At 41.3% G+C, this 25,986-nt stretch overlaps 1 protein-coding gene across 2 annotated transcripts; it reads left to right on the top strand.

The window, feature by feature from the left end:
• The first annotated feature begins 233 nt into the window (after positions 1 to 233).
• Positions 234 to 25,184, top strand: LOC139447566 (cysteine protease ATG4B-like). 2 transcript variants are annotated; one of them, XM_071228969.1, is made up of 12 exons: positions 234 to 301; positions 4,112 to 4,210; positions 10,915 to 10,986; positions 11,340 to 11,438; positions 11,742 to 11,840; positions 13,563 to 13,635; positions 14,604 to 14,683; positions 16,534 to 16,838; positions 18,063 to 18,141; positions 19,161 to 19,300; positions 23,299 to 23,464; positions 24,092 to 25,184. In XM_071228969.1, exons 1-12 carry the CDS (start codon positions 289 to 291, stop codon positions 24,160 to 24,162), a joined length of 1,296 nt encoding a protein of 431 aa, XP_071085070.1. In that variant the 5' UTR covers positions 234 to 288; the 3' UTR covers positions 24,163 to 25,184. The 2 variants fall into 2 exon arrangements, with proteins under 2 accessions (XP_071085070.1, XP_071085071.1); XM_071228970.1 differs by lacking the exons at positions 234 to 301; positions 4,112 to 4,210 and adding an exon at positions 9,728 to 9,743.
• The last annotated feature ends 802 nt before the right edge of the window (positions 25,185 to 25,986 follow it).

The following is a 25,986-nucleotide window of genomic DNA, read 5'->3' as shown; positions in this document are numbered from 1 at the left end:
CAACACTTTACGTCAGTTTACAAATGTTACTACATTAACTGTTAATTGAAAACATATAGTCTATTACCAATATCGCAATATACAGAAGTTTAAAATTATACTTTAGTAAACAACACAAATGTAGTAGTTATGCCACCTAAAAATAAATAGGCTCTACCATATTCCTTTACACTTTACCCAGCAGTTCATTGGATAAGGCGAATCGGATTGACCAATCATCGGAGTTATCACAAAAGTAATACAGTTATCCGGTCATGCGTAGAACAAATGTTATGATTTTGCAAGGAAATGGAGTTTGATGGTAAGTTATAGATCAAACAGAAACTACGCCCATACGTTGTTAAATATAGAGATTCTGATGGTTTGTTAATGGAGAATGTTCAACTAGTTTAATAGGAGGTCATTCACAATTCTTAAGAAATCGGCTGTCATTTATTTTTGGAAGAGTTCACTAGCAACAGCTGACGTCTCAGTGACTGACGAGAATATGGGGAAATGACAGGTCATCTGATTGTGAGTGAGCAGTCCCGAGTTTAAGCAATTGTTACTTAATTTACATACCCTTTGTTACAAGTACAAGCCCCGACCTCAGTAAGGACGTATAATGAGGTAAAACATTACGACGGAAATCATCTGCAGCATTGTTGATAAAGTGCGTCATCACTATTTACGTGCATAATTTCGATTTGCAAAAAAAGATACATGTAACGTGTCGTGAAGTCAAGTCGTTCTGGACAGTGTAGAATGTATACACGAAGCATGTGGAAACAATCAGACGGGAGTAAACACTGACTGATGAAAATGTGCCAAGATTTTGGGAATATGTCCACGTATTTATAGTATTTAGTTTCAATGTCTTACATTTATTGGCCCATTTATTTAGTAATATGAGTTAGGCATCATATGTGTATTTGCTAACATTACATAATCATGATAACAGAGCATCATCCATATTCCCTCTGTTTGCACCTGTTGGACAACTAAAACCAGTGATTATGATAATACTGTTTGTGGCATAGTACACCATGACCACTACGCAGTTGGATGCAGCATGTCCATCCTGATGGTATCTGCATAGAAGGGAGGGAGGCAGCAGTTGTGACATGAAGTTGAATTGCACAGACTGTGGCTGGAACGTTTTCAGGATGATCTTTGGTTTTGTTTGTTGCTGATATAATTATTCATACTTCATTGTTTTAACATGTTTAGGCCACACTTTTTTAATTTCATGTTTCACCGATTTATTCAAGCTTTTGCACGCACTGTCGGTCGAAATAAATATGAAAATAAATAGCTATATCATGTATTTATTTATATGAAAGTCATTCTGCCAGGGAGTTAAAACTGCAGATGGTTTTTTGAATCACTGATAGTGATGTAGACATGGAATTTTTACCTAACATTTGTATTGTATGAGAAGGACTATATTACCAGCAGAATACATAATGAAAATAGATATTTTTGTGTTTAATTTATTTCTTTTCCAGCTGCTTTTCAGTAGGGGCAGCGGGCCGTTGAAGTGAAAAATAAAAATGTGTGGCCTTAACATGGTTTAAATTTATCATCATTATCATAGATTATTGATATTTTTGTGTAAATTTATGGATTGCAAAAATAATTAAATAGAAATCATTGATTTGGTTTTCGTTAATGATGTCACAAAAGACTATGATCATGAACTACAAATCTGAATTGAATTGAGGACTGGCTGGAGTTAAAATTTGTTGCATCTACTTTTACTTTGTCAATCCTATTTCATGTGTATCACCACCCATGACGATCCGGGGTAGAATACGTCTTCAGCAACCCATGCTTGTCGTAAGAGGCGACTGGCGGGATCGAGTGGTCAGGCTCGCTGACTTGGTTGGTGCATATGTCATTGATCCCAATTGCGTGGACCGATGCTCGTGGTATTAATCACTGGATTGCCTGGTCCAGACTTGATTATTTACAGACCGCAGTCATATAGCTGGAAAAATGCTGAGTGCTGCGTTAACGAACAAAACAATCATGTGTATCATGTTTATTCCTTCATCATCATGATCTTGTGAAGGTTGATCATGTTGATACAATTTGTTTCAAGTGTATCCAGTCCAGAAGGACATGTTGACATGTCTTAACTGTTCAAAAATAGGGTATGTGAAGATTTGAAGGCGGATGCCTCGATGCACACGTGACCCACCAGTCATGACCTTGGGAGGATTGGGGGTTCTTTCGGTAGTGGGTGATTTTACATAGCGCTTTAATTACTTTCGCGGAGGTAGTGGGTGACAGCACAGCCACAGTGATTGAATTACTTAGTATCAAGCACTTCACTGAGTACTGCGGACAGCACCCGTCTCTAGTACAAGAGACAGCGGAGCCGTCACGCATACACGTTACGTCTGCGACTGATGATTAACAATTCTGGTTTCCATGACTACCATAAACCCGTAATGAGTGTTTGGTGTTACATCATGTTGAAAGTTAAATTCATCTGTTAAAAAACTCACTTACAAAAAAAGAAAGTTACAATGATATGTGAAGAAAACCCTTTTCTTTTTTAGCATGTTCAACTATCTCTGCATGTGCTTTCATCATAATCAGTGCATTAGACATGAATGATAATTCAACCGTTATGAACTTTGGTAGGGACATGTACCACATGCTAATGCTGAAGGCACCATATCACAGGGCACTGATCATGTTAGTGATCAGTTTTCAATTAGTCTGTCAATGACGAGGCTGTGCAGTGTGTGCAGATGCATCAGATTGTAGACATGTGGCATGTATTATGTGTATAGTAAAGGCCGTTATTATGTTCTTATGTCATATCTGTAGACATGGTATTCATGCACATGGCTACGTGTAAATTGTCTCACTCAGAGCTCCAGATAAGCTTTTGGTGTTGTGGGTATTTTACCCATGCATTTTAAAATCATTGGGTATCAGTAATTCTATCTGGGTATTCAAATTTCTGTTACCCACTAGTTTTTACACATGTGGGTATTTAAGTTAAATATTTAAAAACACTATTCATCTAGTCCCTGCAAACTGTTGTCGTGTGGGTCCGAGAGCTTTATAGGACTCAAAAATACCACGATACTTCCACAAGAAAGTGTGATGGCAAATGATCATGATGTAACTGTCATCGTGGAGATTGGCAAGGTAGGTTGACGAAATGCCCGTGTATAATTTCAAAATAAGTTGCTGATTTGCAAATCGAATACGCAGGGTTACTTCACAATATTTTGATGATACACACAAGTTTTATTTTTGTAGGGTATCTGTAATGTTCGTTGCGTATTTGATACGCTTGGATTTGATTTTACTGCATATTTCTGCATTTCTGATGCGTATTTTACGCAGATACGCAGCTTATCTGGAGCTCTGTCACTATAGGATTACCCCAGTCTGTAGGGGTGTCATGATAAATTAAAATATCAATGTATTGCTATTGGTAAGCACTTAAAGTCAAGAAATTGGTCGTAAAAAGTCAAGAAATTGGTCGTTAAATCAGTTTCCGATCAATAGTATCGATTTCAGTTAGGAATATTTACCATATCAATTTACACATATGTGGTAATATGGAAGTTTCTTTTTCTTCAATTATTAGGGTAAAGAAAAACAAATCAGTAATATCTCACACTTTACTTTTATTTGTTGTTATGGTGATCACATCGAAAAGGAAACTTCAGTTCCAAGGCTTAATTCAACTCTAAAATCCATCTAAAATGATACACTGAAAACTATTGATATTTATCGCAATAGTTGCTTGCAATATCAATAGTTATCACAATAATGATTTCCAGACCAAGAGTCACCCCTACCAGTCTGTGCAAAAAACAGTTGAAGTCCACTGGCCTGATTTTGGCTCTTAGCATCATTTTCAGTACATTTTTATTGTTTCATTAGCTGATCAGTATCAGATAGGTATGGAAATAAAATAAAAAACACATTAGCTTGTCCATGGGAGAATATATGCTTTTAGTCTCAAGTAAAATCACTGTTTAGTGTTTGGTAATTGATTGTTGGACTGACACAGTGACGGTGTTTCCAGATGCGATGTGCATGATCATGATGTTTTTTTCACTTTTGGTGATTCTTTGTAAATTTTCAGTTTTTGTTACAGCAACGTTCACGTATGAAAGTGGTCCCTTGCAGTATGTGGAGTTTCCCAAGACAGAGGAACCCCTGTACATCCTGGGAGAGAAGTACAGTACACTGTACGGTAAGTGTTGGTGTGTGGGGGAAGAAGTACAGTACACTGTACAGTAAGTGATTGTGTCTGTGTGGGGAGAACTACAGTACACTGTATGGTAAGTGTTGGTGTCTGTGTGGGGAGAAGTACAGTACACTGTATGGTGAGTGTTGGTGTCTGTGTGGGGAGAAGTACAGTACACTGTACAGTAAGTGTTGGTGTCTGTGTGGGGAGAACTACAGTACACTGTACAGTAAGTGTTGGTGTCTGTGTGGGGAGAAGTACAGTACACTGTACGGTAAGTGATTGTGTCTGTGTGGGGAGAACTACAGTACACTGTATGGTGAGTGTTGGTGTCTGTGTGGGGAGAACTACAGTACACTGTATGGTGAGTGTTGGTGTCTGTGTGGGGAGAACTACAGTACACTGTATGGTGTGTGTTGGTGTCTGTGTGGGGAGAACTACAGTACACTGTATGGTGAGTGTTGGTGTCTGTGTGGGGAGAACTACAGTACACTGTATGGTGAGTGTTGGTGTCTGTGTGGGGAGAAGTACAGTACACTGTATGGTGAGTGTTGGTGTCTGTGTGGGGATAACTACAGTACACTGTATGGTGAGTGTTGGTGTCTGTGTGGGGAGAACTACAGTACACTGTATGGTAAGTGATTGTGTCTGTGTGGGGAGAACTACAGTACACTGTATGGTAAGTGTTGGTGTCTGTGTGGGGAGAAGTACAGTACACTGTATGGTGAGTGTTGGTGTCTGTGTGGGGAGAACTACAGTACACTGTATGGTAAGTGTTGGTGTATGTGTGGGGAGAAGTACAGTACACTGTATGGTAAGTGTTGGTGTCTGTGTGGGGAGAACTACAGTACACTGTATGGTAAGTGTTGGTGTCTGTGTGGGGAGAACTACAGTACACTGTACAGTAAGTGTTGGTGTCTGTGTGGGGAGAACTACAGTACACTGTACAGTAAGTGTTGGTGTCTGTATGGGGAGAACTACAGTACACTGTATGGTGTGTGTTGGTGTCTGTGTGGGGAGAACTACAGTACACTGTATGGTAAGTGTTGGTGTCTGTGTGGGGAGAACTACAGTACACTGTATGGTAAGTGTTGGTGTCTGTATGGGGAGAACTACAGTACACTGTATGGTGAGTGTTGGTGTCTGTGTGGGGAGAACTACAGTACACTGTACGGTCAGTGATTGTGTCTGTGTGGGGAGAACTACAGTACACTGTATGGTAAGTGTTGGTGTCTGTGTGGGGAGAACTACAGTACACTGTATGGTAAGTGTTGGTGTCTGTGTGGGGAGAAGTACAGTACACTGTATGGTGAGTGTTGGTGTCTGTGTGGGGAGAACTACAGTACACTGTATGGTAAGTGTTGGTGTCTGTGTGGGGAGAAGTACAGTACACTGTATGGTAAGTGTTGGTGTCTGTGTGGGGAGAAGTACAGTACACTGTATGGTAAGTGTTGGTGTCTGTGTGGGGAGAACTACAGTACACTGTACCGTAAGTGTTGGTGTCTGTGTGGGGAGAACTACAGTACACTGTATGGTAAGTGTTGGTGTCTGTGTGGGGAGAACTACAGTACACTCTACAGTAAGTGTTGGTGTCTGTGTGGGGAGAACTACAGTACACTGTATGGTGAGTGTTGGTGTCTGTGTGGGGAGAACTACAGTACACTGTATGGTAAGTGTTGGTGTCTGTATGGGGAGAACTACAGTACACTGTATGGTGTGTGTTGGTGTCTGTGTGGGGAGAACTACAGTACACTGTATGGTAAGTGTTGGTGTCTGTGTGGGGAGAACTACAGTACACTGTATGGTAAGTGTTGGTGTCTGTATGGGGAGAACTACAGTACACTGTATGGTGAGTGTTGGTGTCTGTGTGGGGAGAACTACAGTACACTGTACGGTAAGTGATTGTGTCTGTGTGGGGAGAACTACAGTACACTGTATGGTAAGTGTTGGTGTCTGTGTGGGGAGAACTACAGTACACTGTATGGTGTGTGTTGGTGTCTGTGTGGGGAGAAGTACAGTACACTGTATGGTAAGTGAATGTGTCTGTGTGGGGAGAAGTACAGTACACTGTATGGTAAGTGTTGGTGTCTGTGTGGGGAGAACTACAGTACACTGTACGGTAAGTGAATGTGTCTGTGTGGGGAGAACTACAGTACACTGTATGGTAAGTGTTGGTGTCTGTGTGGGGAGAACTACAGTACACTGTATGGTAAGTGAATGTGTCTGTGTGGGGAGAACTACAGTACACTGTATGGTAAGTGTTGGTGTCTGTGTGGGGAGAACTACAGTACACTGTATGGTAAGTGTTGGTGTCTGTATGGGGAGAACTACAGTACACTGTATGGTGAGTGTTGGTGTCTGTGTGGGGAGAAGTACAGTACACTGTACGGTAAGTGATTGTGTCTGTGTGGGGAGAACTACAGTACACTGTATGGTGTGTGTTGGTGTCTGTGTGGGGAGAAGTACAGTACACTGTATGGTAAGTGAATGTGTCTGTGTGGGGAGAAGTACAGTACACTGTATGGTAAGTGTTGGTGTCTGTGTGGGGAGAACTACAGTACACTGTACGGTAAGTGAATGTGTCTGTGTGGGGAGAACTACAGTACACTGTATGGTAAGTGTTGGTGTCTGTGTGGGGAGAACTACAGTACACTGTATGGTAAGTGAATGTGTCTGTGTGGGGAGAACTACAGTACACTGTATGGTAAGTGTTGGTGTCTGTGTGGGGAGAACTACAGTACACTGTATGGTAAGTGTTGGTGTCTGTATGGGGAGAACTACAGTACACTGTATGGTGAGTGTTGGTGTCTGTGTGGGGAGAAGTACAGTACACTGTACGGTAAGTGATTGTGTCTGTGTGGGGAGAACTACAGTACACTGTATGGTAAGTGTTGGTGTCTGTGTGGGGAGAACTACAGTACACTGTATGGTGAGTGTTGGTGTCTGTGTGGGGAGAACTACAGTACACTGTATGGTGTGTGTTGGTGTCTGTGTGGGGAGAACTACAGTACACTGTATGGTGAGTGTTGGTGTCTGTGTGGGGAGAACTACAGTACACTGTATGGTGAGTGTTGGTGTCTGTGTGGGGAGAAGTACAGTACACTGTATGGTGAGTGTTGGTGTCTGTGTGGGGAGAACTACAGTACACTGTATGGTGAGTGTTGGTGTCTGTGTGGGGAGAACTACAGTACACTGTATGGTAAGTGTTGGTGTCTGTGTGGGGAGAACTACAGTACACTGTATGGTAAGTGTTGGTGTCTGTGTGGGGAGAACTACAGTACACTGTATGGTGAGTGTTGGTGTCTGTGTGGGGAGAACTACAGTACACTGTATGGTAAGTGTTGGTGTCTGTGTGGGGAGAACTACAGTACACTGTATGGTAAGTGTTGGTGTCTGTGTGGGGAGAACTACAGTACACTGTATGGTAAGTGTTGGTGTCTGTGTGGGGAGAACTACAGTACACTGTATGGTAAGTGTTGGTGTCTGTGTGGGGAGAAGTACAGTACACTGTATGGTGAGTGTTGGTGTCTGTGTGGGGAGAAGTACAGTACACTGTATGGTAAGTGTTGGTGTCTGTGTGGGGAGAAGTACAGTACACTGTATGGTAAGTGTTGGTGTCTGTGTGGGGAGAACTACAGTACACTGTATGGTAAGTGTTGGTGTCTGTGTGGGGAGAACTACAGTACACTGTACAGTAAGTGTTGGTGTCTGTGTGGGGAGAACTACAGTACACTGTATGGTGAGTGTTGGTGTCTGTGTGGGGAGAACTACAGTACACTGTATGGTAAGTGTTGGTGTCTGTATGGGGAGAACTACAGTACACTGTATGGTGAGTGTTGGTGTCTGTGTGGGGAGAACTACAGTACACTGTATGGTAAGTGTTGGTGTCTGTGTGGGGAGAACTACAGTACACTGTATGGTAAGTGTTGGTGTCTGTATGGGGAGAACTACAGTACACTGTATGGTGTGTGTTGGTGTCTGTGTGGGGAGAACTACAGTACACTGTATGGTAAGTGTTGGTGTCTGTGTGGGGAGAACTACAGTACACTGTATGGTAAGTGTTGGTGTCTGTATGGGGAGAACTACAGTACACTGTATGGTGAGTGTTGGTGTCTGTGTGGGGAGAACTACAGTACACTGTACGGTAAGTGATTGTGTCTGTATGGGGAGAACTACAGTACACTGTATGGTAAGTGTTGGTGTCTGTGTGGGGAGAACTACAGTACACTGTATGGTGTGTGTTGGTGTCTGTGTGGGGAGAAGTACAGTACACTGTATGGTGAGTGTTGGTGTCTGTGTGGGGAGAACTACAGTACACTGTATGGTAAGTGTTGGTGTCTGTGTGGGGAGAACTACAGTACACTGTACAGTAAGTGTTGGTGTCTGTGTGGGGAGAACTACAGTACACTGTATGGTGAGTGTTGGTGTCTGTGTGGGGAGAACTACAGTACACTCTACAGTAAGTGTTGGTGTCTGTGTGGGGAGAACTACAGTACACTGTATGGTGAGTGTTGGTGTCTGTGTGGGGAGAACTACAGTACACTGTATGGTAAGTGTTGGTGTCTGTATGGGGAGAACTACAGTACACTGTATGGTGTGTGTTGGTGTCTGTGTGGGGAGAACTACAGTACACTGTATGGTAAGTGTTGGTGTCTGTGTGGGGAGAACTACAGTACACTGTATGGTAAGTGTTGGTGTCTGTATGGGGAGAACTACAGTACACTGTATGGTAAGTGTTGGTGTCTGTGTGGGGAGAACTACAGTACACTGTACGGTAAGTGATTGTGTCTGTGTGGGGAGAACTACAGTACACTGTATGGTAAGTGTTGGTGTCTGTGTGGGGAGAACTACAGTACACTGTATGGTGTGTGTTGGTGTCTGTGTGGGAAGAAGTACAGTACACTGTATGGTGAGTGTTGGTGTCTGTGTGGGGAGAACTACAGTACACTGTATGGTAAGTGTTGGTGTCTGTATGGGGAGAACTACAGTACACTGTATGGTGAGTGTTGGTGTCTGTGTGGGGAGAACTACAGTACACTGTATGGTAAGTGTTGGTGTCTGTGTGGGGAGAACTACAGTACACTGTATGGTGTGTGTTGGTGTCTGTGTGGGGAGAACTACAGTACACTGTATGGTAAGTGTTGGTGTCTGTGTGGGGAGAAGTACAGTACACTGTATGGTGAGTGTTGGTGTCTGTGTGGGGAGAACTACAGTACACTGTATGGTAAGTGTTGGTGTCTGTGTGGGGAGAACTACAGTACACTGTATGGTGTGTGTTGGTGTCTGTGTGGGGAGAAGTACAGTACACTGTATGGTAAGTGAATGTGTCTGTGTGGGGAGAACTACAGTACACTGTATGGTAAGTGTTGGTGTCTGTGTGGGGAGAAGTACAGTACACTGTATGGTAAGTGATTGTGTCTGTGTGGGGAGAACTACAGTACACTGTACAGTAAGTGTTGGTGTCTGTGTGGGGAGAACTACAGTACACTGTACAGTAAGTGTTGGTGTCTGTGTGGGGAGAAGTACAGTACACTGTACGGTAAGTGATTGTGTCTGTGTGGGGAGAACTACAGTACACTGTATGGTAAGTGTTGGTGTCTGTGTGGGGAGAACTACAGTACACTGTACAGTAAGTGTTGGTGTCTGTGTGGGGAGAAGTACAGTACACTGTATGGTGAGTGTTGGTGTCTGTGTGGGGAAAACTACAGTACACTGTATGGTAAGTGTTGGTGTCTGTGTGGGGAGAAGTATGTTAGTGTTTAGTAAAAGAAAACAGCTGGAGCAAAAACATTGTTCATGATCAGCTCGAGTCATTCTTCATGTGTCACAGTATCATGATCATTCCATGATTTGTGTCAAATATGTCTTTGAGTATTAGGGGTGGATCTAGCCATGTAAAAGTTTTAAAACATGCACAAGTGCAACCTATTATTGAAACATGCAACCTAATATTTATGCATCAGATGCATGTCAAACATTTTCACATTTGTCTTTGGCTAACCCTTACTGGACCACACAAAGTCAATCATTGAACACACCCAGTACTTCCAAAAATCACTTGCATTTGCTTCAAATGAAATGGTGGCGCCCAGTCAAGACGATCTGACCGATAATCAAGATCTATATTGTGATAAGATGGGTCTAACCCCGCGGAGCAAATCACATCGCGTCAGCACCTTGATTAAAAACATGAAAATATTTGGGGAAATATCTGTTAACGCTTAGTAGATGGTACACATGCTTTGTAAATCCTACAAATGCAATCAACCGAAATCTTCTTGCCAGTTTATGCACCAGATGTCGAGTTGATTACGCGATTTTCATTGGACGATGCATTGACTCGTTAGTCCAGCCAAAATGTAACTCCATAATACCAGCCAAGTTTGGCAAGGGTGGAAACTGGACTTATATAGTCAGTTAACTTCCTTGCCTCGGGAAGATGTACGTCATCAAACCGGGATACTTCAAGATTATGTGCACATGTTCCTGTTACGTTTTACAGGAATTAATTTATGTGACACTGGCAGCAGACCAGCCCATGTTTTAAATGTGATGGGACAAGTGTGCAACTTGGTTTTTGTGCAGTGCAACAGGTGCAACTAGGTTTTCATGGCTACATGTACCTGGTGCAAGTTAAATCAAGTTCCTTAAATGGGCCCTGCATAATCATTTCAGCCGTGGGAATTATGGAATGTTTTTATTGTTTTCAGACATGGAGGACCTGAAACATGACATTGTGACAAGACTGTGGTTTACATACAGGAAGAACTTCGCACATATAGGTAGTAGTTGTTGTACCTGTAGTAGTTGTAGCGGTTTTGTCTGGAGTGATTTTCCTTTTGCAATAGTAAAAGAATGCTCTTTGGGATTCCTGGTTAGAAATGTCCCCAGCAACCAATAATGGTCGTTAGAAAATCATCATCATCATCATCATCATCATCATCATCATCCCTCATCCTTTGTGCTTGCAATTTATTAGCTTGCTAGGTCTAAAGGTAGCATGGTCTGTTGCAGGTCTTCATAAATACATTAAAAAAATTCCCCAATTTACCTGCCAAGTTTGGAATCCTAGATACATTTTCCATTCTATTGCTGCCTGCTACCTACGTTGTGCTGACTGTATGTTGTGTTTCAGGTGGTTCCGGCCCCAACTCAGACCAGGGATGGGGATGTATGCTGAGATGTGGGCAGATGATGCTGGCTCAAGCCCTGTGTAACCGACATCTGGGCAGAGGTACGTACTGCTGTGGGCAAAATTATCGGGATTCACAGGGCCCTGGAGTCATGATGAGGATTTCGCCTCCAGTATTTGAATCTCAGCGATAGAAGCTAACAGTTTTAGCCCACTAGTCCTTATAATGATAACAGAAATCCAGGTGCCGCCTGACTTGCTCGGTGCAGGTTATAAGAAATTTATTCCCCTGCAGAGAAATTTATTCCCCTCCGAGGCGTGATACACAGTATTTTATCCAGATCACATGGACCAATCACATCTCTTCATTCTGACACAGTGGTATGATAATTTCATCTGTTGCAGCATGGCGATGGGAAGCCAAGGAAGATAACTCTGACTACTGGCGACTACTTCAGATGTTCCAGGATAAGAAGAGTAGCGTTTACTCGATACATCAGATAGGTAGGCAGGGGACAGCCCCTGGGGACATGTCCAAGCTGGCTGACATACTTCTTGATGGTGGTGGGGGCGGGTGAGAGGGAAAGGGAATTATATCTTTTAAGATTTTGTACTCCCAGTTCCAGTTTCTGAATTTTTGTACATGTGACCAGTGACGGTCGATGACAGCTCCAAGTTCATTCCTTTGTTCTAGCAGCTTGATAACTGTTTAGTTTTGGTCAGTTTCATTTAAATATGAAACAAGTTTGAGGGGATGCAGCAACATTATAATTCGCTACATGTGATTGAATTATGAATGTTATTCTGAACTCCGACCCGTGAAGATCCGGGGTAGAATAGGTCTTCAGCAACCCATTCTTGCCGTAAAAGGTGACTATGCTTGTTGTAAAAGGCGACTAACGGGATCGGGTGGTCAGGCTTGCTGACTTGGTTGATGCATGTCATCGATCCCAATTGTGTGGATCCATGTTCATGACTTCAGTCACTGGATTGTCTGGTCCAGACTCAATTATTTACAGACCGCCGTCATATAGCTGGAATATTGCTGAGTGGGGCGTTAAACAACAAACCAACCAACCAGACCTGGTTGATAGTGTGACAGTACTGGGTTTTGTTGCTCATGCTATTGACCACTGATGTGCTTGACCTAGAATTTATTTACTACAGGCCACCATGATATGGTATGAATGTTTCAAGTAAACCAACATCAACTTGCAAACATTCATCTATTTAGCCATCTTCCTGAGCCAAGAGAGTTAAATGACTTTTAAAAGTCCAGTTTCCACCCTTGCCGAACTAGGCTTGACTTACTGGGCTCTATCGTAGCGCCACCAGTGGCTGTTACAAGTTATGTCCCTTCTAAGCCTCTCCTTTGGGGAAATCAGATTCCACCTCTTGTATCACTATCAAATGGCGGCGTCCAGTCAAGACGATCTGATCGATAATCAAGATCTATATTGTGATAAAACGGGTCTTACATCGCGAAATGTATCAAATCACGTGAGCACCTTGATTAAAAACATGAACAGATTTTGAAAATATCTGCTGACAACAAGTTGGTGGTGCACATGCTTTGCAAATCCTGCAATCGACCGAAATCTGCATGACAGTTTACGAACCAGATTTTGATTTCGTTGCGTGACTTTGATTGGACTATGCATGAAAAACATGAAAAGATTTGGGGAAATATCTGTTAACGCTTAGTAGACGGTACACATGCTTTGCAAATCCTACAAGTGCAATCAACTGAAATCTGCACGCCAGTTTATGCACCAGATGTTGAGTTGATTACACGATTTTCATCGGACTATGCATTGACTCGTTAGTCCAGCCAAAATGTAACTCCATAATACCAGCCAAGTTTGGCAAGGGTGGAGACTGGATGTTTATAGTCAGTGAACTCTCTTGCCTCGGGAAGATGCTATTGAGCATGTTTAGGCCACACTTTTTTTTTTTAAATATTTATCAGAAATCAAGTTTACAAGGATGGAAAAAAGTTTAAAGCCTGTTCAGATTTTTTGTTAGTTCTTCAATGGTGACTTTCAGATTATGTTTCTCCCCTAATAATGTAGGGTCGGTTGGAGTCCCTAATTATTTTTTATTTAAGTCCAGTTAAATTTCGAAAGGAAGAGATGAAATGGTGGTGGTTAAATTGAATTTTTTGGCCATTGTATAATAAAAAACACAAAACAACTTACAAACTCTGATCTTCTGTTATGTTGACAGCCTCCATGGGAGAGTCCGAGGGCAAGGCTGTCGGGCAGTGGTTCGGACCAAACACAATAGCACAAGTACTCAAGTAAGCATCGACATACCTAATTGGACTTCCCACACTGCGTGAGTGAGTGAGTTTGGTTGTACGCCGCTTTTTAGCAATATTCCAGCTATATCACGGCAGTGTACACCAGAAATGGGCTTCACACATTGTACCCATGTTGAGAATCGAACCCAGGTCTTCGGCGTGACGAGCGAACGCTTTAACCACTAGGCTACCCCACTGCCAGGACTTCCCACAGAATACTGATATATTTGTGTAGGATATTTCTATGGCACTGATCCTAGTATTGACCTGTACCTCTCTCATCATATGGAACTTGTTGACTATTGAGTGAAGTCCCATTTTATGTAAAAACGTTTAATTTAATAATGGATAAGAGATACATTTATAAAATCAAGTATAATAGAATATTTTTTCATAAGAACCTAAATAGTGCTTTTTAAGTGCAACTATCCTAAATGCATTAACCACGTTGACACTAGATTTAGTTATTTTTTATTATTTACACATTCAGTAATTCTTGTAATGTAATTATTAGGCTACGAAGAGTACCGTATTCGACGTAATAAGCGCACTCTCGAATTTAGAAATAGGGGGCTCTTATTAGAATTTAATTTTGGTGAGAGAAAAAACAGAGTTGAAAGATCGTGAATTTCATGGTTTATGCTGACTGCCAGAAATGATACTAAAGAAAAGTCTGTGCATATCATACACGACAGATATATTTTCCCGAATTTAATTGCCCATAATTAAGGATGCATATAACACATGAGTGCGTATTATACACGAATAAATATGTCTTGTGTAGATTGATCAATCGGGAGGGGTGCTAATTAGGATTGTTCACTAGCCAATATATTAGCAAATATTGCCTTGGGCACCTATTAGGGGGCACTTATTACGTCGAATACGGTAAGCACAATTAAATTCCTGGTGTAAATGGTTTCCGATTGTTTTGACCATGTTGTCTGCCATGTTCTGTGTTCCAGAAAGATCGCTGTGTATGATGACTGGAGCTCGTTAGTTATCCACGTTGCTATGGACAACACTGTGATAGAAGATGATATCAGTAGGTACCTGTTATCTCATCTCGGTGTTCTCTTCTGTCATGTGGATTACATATTGCTAGTGAGGGGGCCTTCCCCCCTCCTCTAGGCATCTGGCATGCCACTTAATCTGCTTGACATCCAATTAAAGAACTCTTGAGTCGTATCAGTGTACACAGCTGGTACAAGTAAATTAGACTGGCATTTTCATATAGAATGCATGGCCAGGAGTGCTAATTAGCTTAGAACTAAATATTTTATTCATTTGACACTCTTTTCCTATAAAAAAAGACCCAAAAAAACATTTTAACATTGAAATATTGAGATCCTCGTACCAGATAAACATGTCATGGCATCCAGCGTACTGCACCAGAATCCCGCTTAACGGGGATCGGCATCCAAAGTACCAAAATGGGGCAAACTCACTCACTCACTCACTCACTCACGCACGCACGCACGCACGCACGCACCCACCCACCCGGGGCAAGTGTGTCCACTGGCCTATATGAAAGCCTAGTTTCTACTGTTGCCACATTAAGGCCATTTTCCTTGGCTCACACCTGCTGCCACCTTGCATAGATCACGAGTTGTGCCCCTTGTAATGAAAAGAGATATCCGATCAGATCGCTGTCCTTTTCTCGTATAACTTCATAGAGAACGCAACTTCCATAGGCAACAACCTAGTCAATCAGATAATGAAAACATTCATGTTTTCATCCCTGACCCAAAAACACTAGGGGGTTTAAAAGATTAAAAAGACATATTCATGTCAACAAAGACAGGCAGCGGTAAATCACTTTCATGCGAAGGTGTACCAGTCGTGGATGTTGATTTTGTGAAACGTTCTCTGATTGGACTATCGATATGTGCGATAGTCCAATCATATTAAGCACAGGAAAGTGAGCTTGATGTGGTAAGGGTGGAAACAAGACTTTTATAAAAAGGCTAGTGGACGCTCTTGCCTCAAGAAGATGCGGTACCCAATTCATGACCAGAAATAAAAAGGTCTTGTAATTAAAGTCATTATCAGATTTGACAGTACAGTACACTACACCTAGGGCTGGGACGAGTCCAGATTTACTACCCGGGTACCCGACCCCCTATTACCCGACCCTATCCGGGTACCCACTGTAGGTCTCAAGAGTTGGGAACACAATGTCTAATTGGGAATAGATTAACTGTAGCCCTGGCAAAAACTGTTTAGATACATGTATGAAACCAGAGACCATATAATAGAAATATGGTCTCTTATGAAACTAAATCAAGCTTACACTGAAGTTGACTGAAGCTTTATCTTGACTCAAACATATGTCAAAAGGAATGTATGCATTATCTGAAAGAAATGCGAACATTAGCGACTTGTAGTGTAACCACCGACCTACAGTGAGTTTTCGTCATTAAACAATATGTCACGTGACTGACCACGGGTCCGGGTAGTCCTGTGAGTAGCCGGGTCCTACTCAGAATCCACCCGACCCGAGTACCCAAGTTACCCGTCCCAGCCCTAACTACACCATAACATTACTTTGCAGGATCCCCATATTTCCTGTAACAACTCTTGAATTAGTTATGGGGGTCTGCTGGACCACTAGTTTTGAAGGTCAAGGTAAAACTCTGAGACATGGAAATCTGTCACGTGACTGACCACGGGTCCGGGTAGTCCTGTGGGTACCTGGGTCCTACTTAGAATCCACCCGACCCGAGTACCCGAGTTACCCGTCCCAGCCCTAGCTACACCATAACATTAATTTACAGAATCCCCATATTTCCTGTAACGACCCTTGAATTAGTTATGGGGGTCTGTCTGCTGGACCCCTAGTTTTGAAGGTCAAGGTAAAACTCTGAGACATGGAAATCTGTCTTTTCTCTACAGGGAAGTTATGCAGGCGTCCACAAGAAAATGGCACGGAGTATGTTGACATGAACGGCTCAGACTCCAATGTGTTTCCCTCATCTCGAAGTTCACGGAAAACACAGCCATTCACAATAAGTGGCAGTCTGCAGACCCAACCGTTCGCACGAGACGGCAGAACACATTCCCCAGGGAGCAGTCATTGTTTTGGTCGGTCGCCGCCCTGGAAACCCGTCAACTTGGACAAGTGGAAACCCTTACTCCTCATCATCCCCCTCAGGCTGGGGCTGACAGACATCAATCCTGTATATTTTGATAGTTTAAAGGTACGAGGAGTGTGACGATGCAGCATGCAACAGAAAAGAATTGTGTCAACTTTATTATGAGGAACATAACGTTTCGGAGTACATACTTACTCCATCATCAGATGAATTCACCTGATGAAGGAGTAAGGAGTGAGTATATACTCCGAAATAAGTTTCTCATTGCAAAGAAGTTGGCGTCCATAGATTTTCTCTCTTGTGTGTATCACTTCTAAATGCTGTTTCAAGACTAGAAATGAATTGTATTTTCTAGTGTGTCACAGGGCCCCATCAGGATGTAAAAGAGCCAGACCTGCTCCAGGTCCGGTATTCAGTGCCAAGTCTGAAGCAAATGTCAATAAATATTCTTAATTCATGTTATATAGTAATAGCTAATGTTATGGTTTTATACAGGTGACTTTCATATATCACTGACCAATTTGAGCAAAATAACAATTTCTTTCCAAATGCTTTACTTACCGCTAGTCACAATTTAAGTGAGCTCACAACCAAATACTGTTAACTCATCTTGGAAATTGATGACTGTCTTGTCACTGTGAGCTGGATAATAAACAGTTAAGATTGAGAATATGTACCATTCCCTCCTCAAATTCTGAATCGCTACACCCGTGGAGATCCAGGTAGAGAATAGGTCTTCAGCAACCCATGCTTGTCGTAAAAGGCGAATAACGGGATCGGGGGTAGGCTAGCTGACTTGGGTGATGCATGTCATCGTATCCCAATTGTGTGGATCGATGCTGATGATGTCAATCACTGGATTAGCTGGTCCACTCGATTATCTACAGGCAGCAGTCATAAAGCTGGAATATTGCTGAGTGTGGTATTAAATAACAAAGAAAGAAACAAATCTGAATCCCCAGATTAATTTTATCAGTTATTTTGTGCATGTTCCCATCTTCATGTCCTTGTGTTCCCCCAGTTTACATGGTTTTGCTGTCACTGGCTTCATACAATAAACATTGTTGCATGACAACCATCGTTTCTTAATGTGCCTTTTCAGGCACAAGGAACCCATTTTAACTGTGACTTTATGACTCTGACCATGGTACTACAAGGAATTTCAAACCCTGCAAATGATCAGAATCTATTGATGCATCACAATTGTTCAGACCTAGTGGTAGTATATTTGTGACAAGTTTGTGAGACTCCAAATTTTCTGAAACTTGGTAATTTCTTGAATTTACTGTTGAACATTTGGTTGAAGATGAAGATGTTTACTTGTTTCAGAGCTGTCTTGCCTTGAAGCAGTCTGTGGGTATTATAGGAGGCAAGCCGAATCACGCACACTGGTTCATAGGATATCTCGGTAGGTGGAAGGTCTTGCCGGGTATCGTCTGTGAAATCATTGTAATTGCATTTGGTAAATTTAAAAAAAAAAATTTGTAGTAAAGGTTGGCGTTTTGTGTCCTGAATTGACTATCAATTGAACAGCTGATGATACAAAGACGACCACATTATGTATAAATGTGCATAAGGCACTGAAAATCATATAAAAAGGTTCAAAAATAAATCTTATGAAAATGACAGTTGCCTGAAAGTTAAATCCATACATGCGAAGTAAAATATCTTTGATCACAAAATTTATTTGATATGACATTAACAGGGAACAATGCAATCTAAATATATCCAGTTTTAAAGAATGAAAGTCGAGAGGTCTTGTCATAACCCTTGTGTTAAATTTAGGGGTTGCCCAGATTCAAATACTAGAGGAGCATGCGAGCAAGTTTAATTTCAAGCACTGGTTAGCCGCAATATAACTGGAATACTGTTAAAAGTGGCATTAAACCCAACTCACTCACTCAAGCACTGGTTAGGAATTTCATTATATTAATACTAGGGCTGGGACGGGTAATTCGGGTACTCGGGTCGGGTGGGTACTGAGTAGGACCCAGGTACCCACAGGACTACCCGGACCCGTGGTTAGTCACGTCATATATTGTTTAATGGCAAAACATATCTAGAACTCTATGGTTGCACTATAAGTGATAAATGTTCTTTCTGACTATGCACACATTCCTTCTGACTTTATATGTTTGCATAATGATAAAACATCAGTCAACTTCAGTGTATGCATGACCAGATCGGATTATACGTGTATCTAAATGTATTTTGACAGTAGTACGGTCAAACTATTCCAAATCATACATGTTTTACCTATCTCTTGAGACCTACAGCGGGTACCCAGGTAGGGTCGGGTAATTGGGGGGTGGGTACCCGGGTAGCAAATTTGGACTCGTCCCAGCCCTAATTAATACTGTAATCATGGTAACAGATACTGGCATCTCCACATTTTGTGACTGATTAGGATTACCTCCCTTGTTCCAGGTGAAGAGCTTGTGTATCTTGATCCCCACACAACACAACCCTACACTGACCTTGACCCCCGACTGGCCAACGACGATTCCTACCACTGTCCTTTCCCCAGCCGGATGCGACTCAGTCAGCTTGACCCGTCGGTAGCTGTGGTGAGTTGGATGTGGGCTTTAGCATACTGTACCTCACCGCTAAGGCTCAATAAATAAAAAAATTGGTTCAGTCAGCTTGACCCATCGGTAGCTGTGGTGAGTTGGATGTGGGCTTTAGCATGCTGTACCTCTCCGCTAAGGCTCAATAAATAAAAAAATTGGTTCAGTCAGCTTGACTCATTGGTAGCTGTGGTGAGTTGGATGTGGACTTTAGCATACTGTACCTCACCGCTAAGGCTCAATAAATAAAAAATTGGTTCTCAGGCAATGGCTTTTGAAAATATAGTGTGTTTAATTATTTGGGTTGTTCAAACTAGAACGTAACCAAAGAAACAGTTGTGTACAATCAACCTGGGAAAGAACGTCCCTACATAAATCTATTCCTTGAATTCCTTCCTATTCTGGTTCTCATTGTTTTTAAATATTGTCGTATTTCACGACACAGTATTGTTAAGGTATTGTTGTTTTTTAAAAATAAAAATAAAAGGGAATGCGTAGCTGCCACTGATCTGAAGCCTGTGTAAAGAAGAATCTGGTTTTATTTTCGTCTTTAGCTCAGGTCATAGTTGGTATGATAACACCAAGATCTGAAAATGATGCTGCAGGGTTTTACCTTGACTTACTGGGGCGGTCGGGTAGCCTAGTGAAGGAAAAGGAAGTAATGTTTCAGATGTATATAACTGTTCTAAATATAAAGGGTTGACTTGGAAAGTAAATTAGCTCATAATTATGTTTCGGAAATTAGCTACTTTGTACGTATGCTGGAAAAGCTTTATTGGGTATTTACGCGTGCTGTTCTCATACATTTGAGTTTTTCATTTAATGCATGTGTTTCTGTACGCAAGTTAATTGAAAGTATTTGGGTTTAGAATATTTTTGGGGGTGTAGGCTGCTTATCTGTAGCTATGAATACAACAAAAACACTGTCCCCGCTGGCTTTTGAATATGTCAGGTCTGAAAGTTTATTTAAAACCCTGAATACGTTTTAAATGGAAAGTGATTGTGTAAAACGAGTTAGACATCGCACATACGTAATGTGCCCTAGGGACCACGACGTCCAGTTTTGATGCATTAGATATTACAATAATGCGTCCATGTCGTGGAAACGCAGCCTAGATCTGACCCTGTAATTGTTCCAGAACTATGTATAACTGTTTGTGATTTTATTAGTATATTGCATATATGTGGGTACACAAGTCTATCATGTTTATTATTTGTGGCCATTAGCATGGTTCGTCATTACATGGTGCTATGCGTTATTATGTCTCCCCCAGAATGGAGGGAGACATATTGTTTTTGGCACGGTTCCCGTCGGCGTCGGCGTCGGCGTCGGCGTCGGCGTTCCCACCATTTCCGGACCATAACTCAGAAACCGTTTAATATTTTTTCGCGAAACTTTGTATACACATTAACCCAGCACTGAAGTGGTGCCTTTTGCTATTTAGAGATTTTTGACATTTTTATTTTTTCTCGTTTCCATGCAGATAAGTTGAACATAGGCTCTGAATGGGGGTAAGCTTTGTTTCCTGACCATAACTCAGAAACCGTTTAATATTTTTTCGCGAAACTTTGTATACACATTAACCCAGCACTGAAGTGGTGCCTTTTGCTATTTAGAGATTTTTGACATTTTTATTTTTTCTCGTTTCCATGGAGATAAGTTGAACATAGGCTCTGAATGGGGGTAAGCTTTGTTTCCTGACCATAACTCAGAAACCGTTTAATATTTTTTCACGAAACTTTGTATACACATTAACCCAGCACTGAAGTGGTGCCCATTAGTTGTTCGAAATTTCTAGGAGTTCTATTTTTGTCTCTGTTATTTAGTAATGGAGGGTGGGAATGAAGAGATGGGGTTTAACGTGAAGTAAACGAATGAATGGAGGTTAGGGGAGTGGAGGGAGACATATGTTTTTACGAGTAAAAACACTTTCTAGTTTCTTTTTGGTTTGAAAAAGCTACATGGGTAATTTGATAAGAGCAATAGTTGTAACCAATGTTTTAGTAAAATCTTTATCCGTCTCACACATGTATAATGGTATTTGTAGATACAAAAAACATAAATCCTTATGTAAATATTTTATTAAACATTCTTAACTGTAAAGTTTTACCTTACCTGATGCTACACTGTGCTTTAGCTTCCCTACCTTATACAAACAGACAGTACTGGAACGAAGAGACTGTTGAGACAGGCTATCTCTTTATAATTGCTAAAGCACTGTGAAGTGTCAGGTAAGTATAAAAACATTGCATTTATCCCAAAATGCTCGGGCACAATGATCAGAGGGAGGCTATCGCTGCCCTTGACTGGTTTGCCTGCCCTTGACTGGTTTGCCTGCCCTAGACTGGGTTGTCTGCCCTAGACTGGTTTGCCTGCCCTAGACTGGTTTGCCTGCCCTAGACTGGTTTGCCTGCCCTAGAGTGCTTGCGCTTCTCGTGTTCAGCCGCTTGGAGGCAAAGGGAAGGGTACCAGTCCAACTCTCTCTTACTTACCGTATATGACCTCAGATAAGCTGATCCGTAGATAAGCCAAGGTGTTAACTTGACCATTGAAATATGAAAGAACATGATATGACCCGTAGATAAGCCGAACCAGGAAGTGAAAGGCAACGACACACCGCAAAGTCAGACTGCAAGACTGTACCGGTACTTGCAGATATTCAATAATATAAGAAGAAAAAAGTTATGGGTTTCAATTTTAAAAATATCTGCATGACTTAACTGATCTTAATCATTATAAAATAATATTACAACAATGTAACTATTACTTAAAAATTATAAATTATGAAAAAATATTAATGACTGTACCACTGTAGATATAAATGTCAACAGCAAAATTCACGTCATTTCTAATTTTAGATATGACCACATGTTTTGTAGAGTCAGCATTTTTTTTAAGCGCATATATTTAACATGTATACCAGTGTAATACCACTTTGATTGTGTCAAACCTCTTTGTATCTTGAAACAATAAAACATTTCAGGAAGTAATTGTTGTGAAAACATACTCCCAGTTTTGTTTTTGTGATGTTTGTTTTCTACTTTATATTACATATTAAAACTGACGTGTGTCATATTCTCATTCCTGATTCTGAAGGTACCACGAGCAAATTACAATTTGTTTTATCTTCTGGGTCACACACGTTCGTTTTATGACTATATAGGTACTTGTATCAATAGGAAGGTATGCTGCAAAATTTCCAATCTCATTAAAATCAGATCTGAGTCTTCGCTACCGCTAAACAAAGATCTGAGGACATCCCTTTACGGGTCACGTCAGACCAACCTTGCGCGAACTTTGACCAACCAATGGAATGACCAATCAGAAGGCAGCTTTCTCGTGCTTTACGGCACTAATTTCAAATTGGCGACTACGCTTCGAAACATATTTTGACAAATTCTCGATTACAAATTTGAAACCTGAACAAAAGAGCATTCTGGAATGGCTAATAGATGGTCTAGATTGTATGGATACAGTTGTTAAACCAGTAACTATTGTTAGGAATTAAAGTTTTCGAGGCTGCATGATCAGAAATCACATTCCGACTGTCACTTTCATAATCTGGTAAGCGATGCTCTGATTGGTTGTATGAAAGGTCGTTCTGACGTGACCCGTAATGTCCTCAGATCTTTGTTTAGCGGTAGCGAGAACTGATGTCTGAATTTAATGAGATTGCAAAATTTCTTTGTGTTGATACTCTCGATCAATGTTATCTTGTCAGGTCTAGTGACCACTTAGACATAAGCTCATAAAATATTGATCCATCCTTTTAGGTACTTTGTGTGCTATGAAATGGTGCAAAGTTTCGCAATATTTTGTGTTTTCCTGATTAATGTTGATCATATGTTTTTGAGTGAGCTAATTTTTAGTGGCCAATGTAAGTGTATATTCATTTCATATCGTTCAGAATTAATGGGATATGCTTTCTGTTTGAAATTTGAACATATAGCTGTTGGTGTTCTTTCAGTCATATTCTGTATGCTGTTCTCTTGGACAGGGTTTTTACTGTGGCACAGAGGAAGAGTTCAGTGACCTGTGTCTGACGTTCCACAAATTCATCATCAAAGCCAGCAAGACACCCATGTTTGAGCTGCACAAAGTCAGGCCGCTCCACTGGCCGCCCCTAGAGACACCATCACGCAATAGGACCACGTCAAACTCAGGTGGGCTTGTGTTGGGCTTGTTTTGGCTTGTGTTGGGGTTGTGTTAGGCTTAAGTCTGGTGTGAATCAATGCTTGCATCTTTTGTGTTGGGGTTCTGACAATCGGACCGATATTGCTGACAATAGACAATGTTTTTCTGAAAACAGACAAGGTGTTTCTGATAACAGACAAGGTGTTTCTGACAACAGACAAAGTGTTTCTGACAATAGACAAGGTGTTTCTGACAACAGACTAAGTGTTTCTGACAATAGACAAGGTGTTTCTGACAATAGACAAGGTGTTTCTGACAACAGACAAAGTGTTTCTGACAATAGGCAAGGTGTTTCTGACAATAGAAAAGGTGTTTCTGACGATAGACAAGGTGTTTCTGATAATAGACAAGGTGTTTCTGACAATAGACAAGGTGTTTCTGACGATAGACAAGGTGTTTCTGACTATAGACAAGGTGTTTCTGACGATAGACAAGGTGTTTCTGACTATAGACAAGGTGTTTCTGACCATAAAGGTGTTTCTGACAAAAGACAAGGTGTTTCTGACGATAGACAAGGTGTTTCTGACGATAGACAAGGTGTTTCTGACAATAGACAAGGAGTTTCTGACAATTCACACACTGTATCTTTTTCCCAGATTTCACAGTGCTGGACAGCGCAGAAGGAGGGGCCAAGTTCGACAGTGAAGAAGAATTTGAAATCTTATAGGGGTGTTTTATCCGCAACAAAGCAAAGTATTTTATGGAAAATCTTTATGTGGAATATATGTATTTTATGTGGCACCATGGTTACATAAATCTTTTATTATTGCATGCAATGCGAAAACAGCCAAATGTTTACTGTAGATGGAAGAAGATAAAATACCATAGAAGGCACTGGTACATGATGCAAAGAAGCTGCCGGACATGCCACCTATCACAGATGTTTTTCAGTTGCAATTTTCTAGTGGGACTTTTTTAATGTTAAAATCTGGAGTTCGTTATGATTCTCCAAGCTCAATGCTTGTCCAAAGACAAAAGACTCAGAGGGTGCTTTAGAAACTTCTCTAACACTTTGTATGTAGCAAGAGGTGTGAAAAGGCACACAAGATAGCGGTGTTTAAGAAGTATTGTTATTACCTAACAGGCTTGAATCATAAGAGGATTATTCTTGTCGTAAGAGGCGACTAACGGGATCAGGTGGTCAGACTCGCTGACTTGGCTGATACATTGCGTATCCCAATTGCATGGATGGAACAATCACTGGATTGTCTGGTCCAGGCTTGATTATTTACAGACCGCCGTCATATAGCTGGAATATTGCTGAGTGAGGCGTTCAACAACGACCAAACAAACAAACACGCAAAACAGCTTGAAAACACTACTATAAGGGTAACGCTATTTTTTTCCAGGGCATTATTATTTGTAGAAGCCTGAGGTCTTCCATTAACTGCCCGATGAAGGGGGGTAGTTGAAAAGTCTGAGGGCTTTTGGAAATGATAATGCCCTGAAAAATAGCGTTATCGTTATTATAGCTAAAATGGATGGAATCTGTTGTCAAATAAAAAGACACAACAATATCGGTTTTGAAACATTTACTGCAATCAATACGAATGTCACTGACCCACTTTTACAAATATGGAAACGTCATAGAATATACCAGATAGCGTCACTATTCAACGTGACATCACCCATCCCTGTCTTATGACGTAACCTAACAATGGGTGTGATAATGGCCCGTCGTCAAGCAATATGAGGGCATTATAAAAGTTACAGTGGCCCGCTGATTTCTGATAACATGCGGGCGGTTTAATGATAATTCTATCCATTTTAGCTATATGATGTCCATCATCACCTGTGAATGCGACCCAGTCAGCTTCTTTAGCCAATAGTCTGAAGCCCGAGGCTCAGCTGATAATGGTCCATATTGTGACCCACATTAAGCTGACACGCCACGATATAACTGGAATACTGTTAAAAGTGGTGTTTAATCCATCTCACTCACTCACCCCATACAGTGACACTAAGGTCTGAAATGATGTTAGGAGCTTGTTCGGTGAGCAGACACTAAAGTCTTTGGCACAGACAGCAGCCCAAGGGGGGATTCCTGGTTGGAATAGGTCCCCAGCTATCTATGCTTGTCACACAATATGATATGCTGCTCGAATCAATCACTGATCACTGGCTTGTCTGGTCCAGGTTTGATTATTCTGACATATTGCTAAGTGTTGTAGTAAACAAGGAAATATATACTGCTATAAATGGAGTGGTAATATTACTTACCTACAAATGAAGGCAGAACCTGCCTCCAGTCAAGAGTTCAAACATTGATATTAAATTTGAACATTTTCTGAAAGCGCATGTGCTGATAAACTAGTATCTTCGTCATATTGGGTGGTATAGAAGTGCAGCAGTTGCTTTATCACTATTTGAATTTTTTTTAAATTTGATGTGTACAGTTACATCCCATTCTTTCGGATGTACAGCAAGAATTTGTTTCGGGTGGGGAATGTCTCTACTTGTTCCAGAGCAGAGTGATGTATTTTCAGGCTAG

Source organism: Haliotis cracherodii, unplaced genomic scaffold (genome assembly GCF_022045235.1).
Source record: "Haliotis cracherodii isolate W230 unplaced genomic scaffold, xgHalCrac1.p SCAF_7, whole genome shotgun sequence".
Lineage (NCBI taxonomy): Eukaryota > Metazoa > Mollusca > Gastropoda > Lepetellida > Haliotidae > Haliotis > Haliotis cracherodii.
Note: the sequence above shows the minus strand (reverse complement) of the source record. Positions and strands in the feature narration are given on the sequence as shown.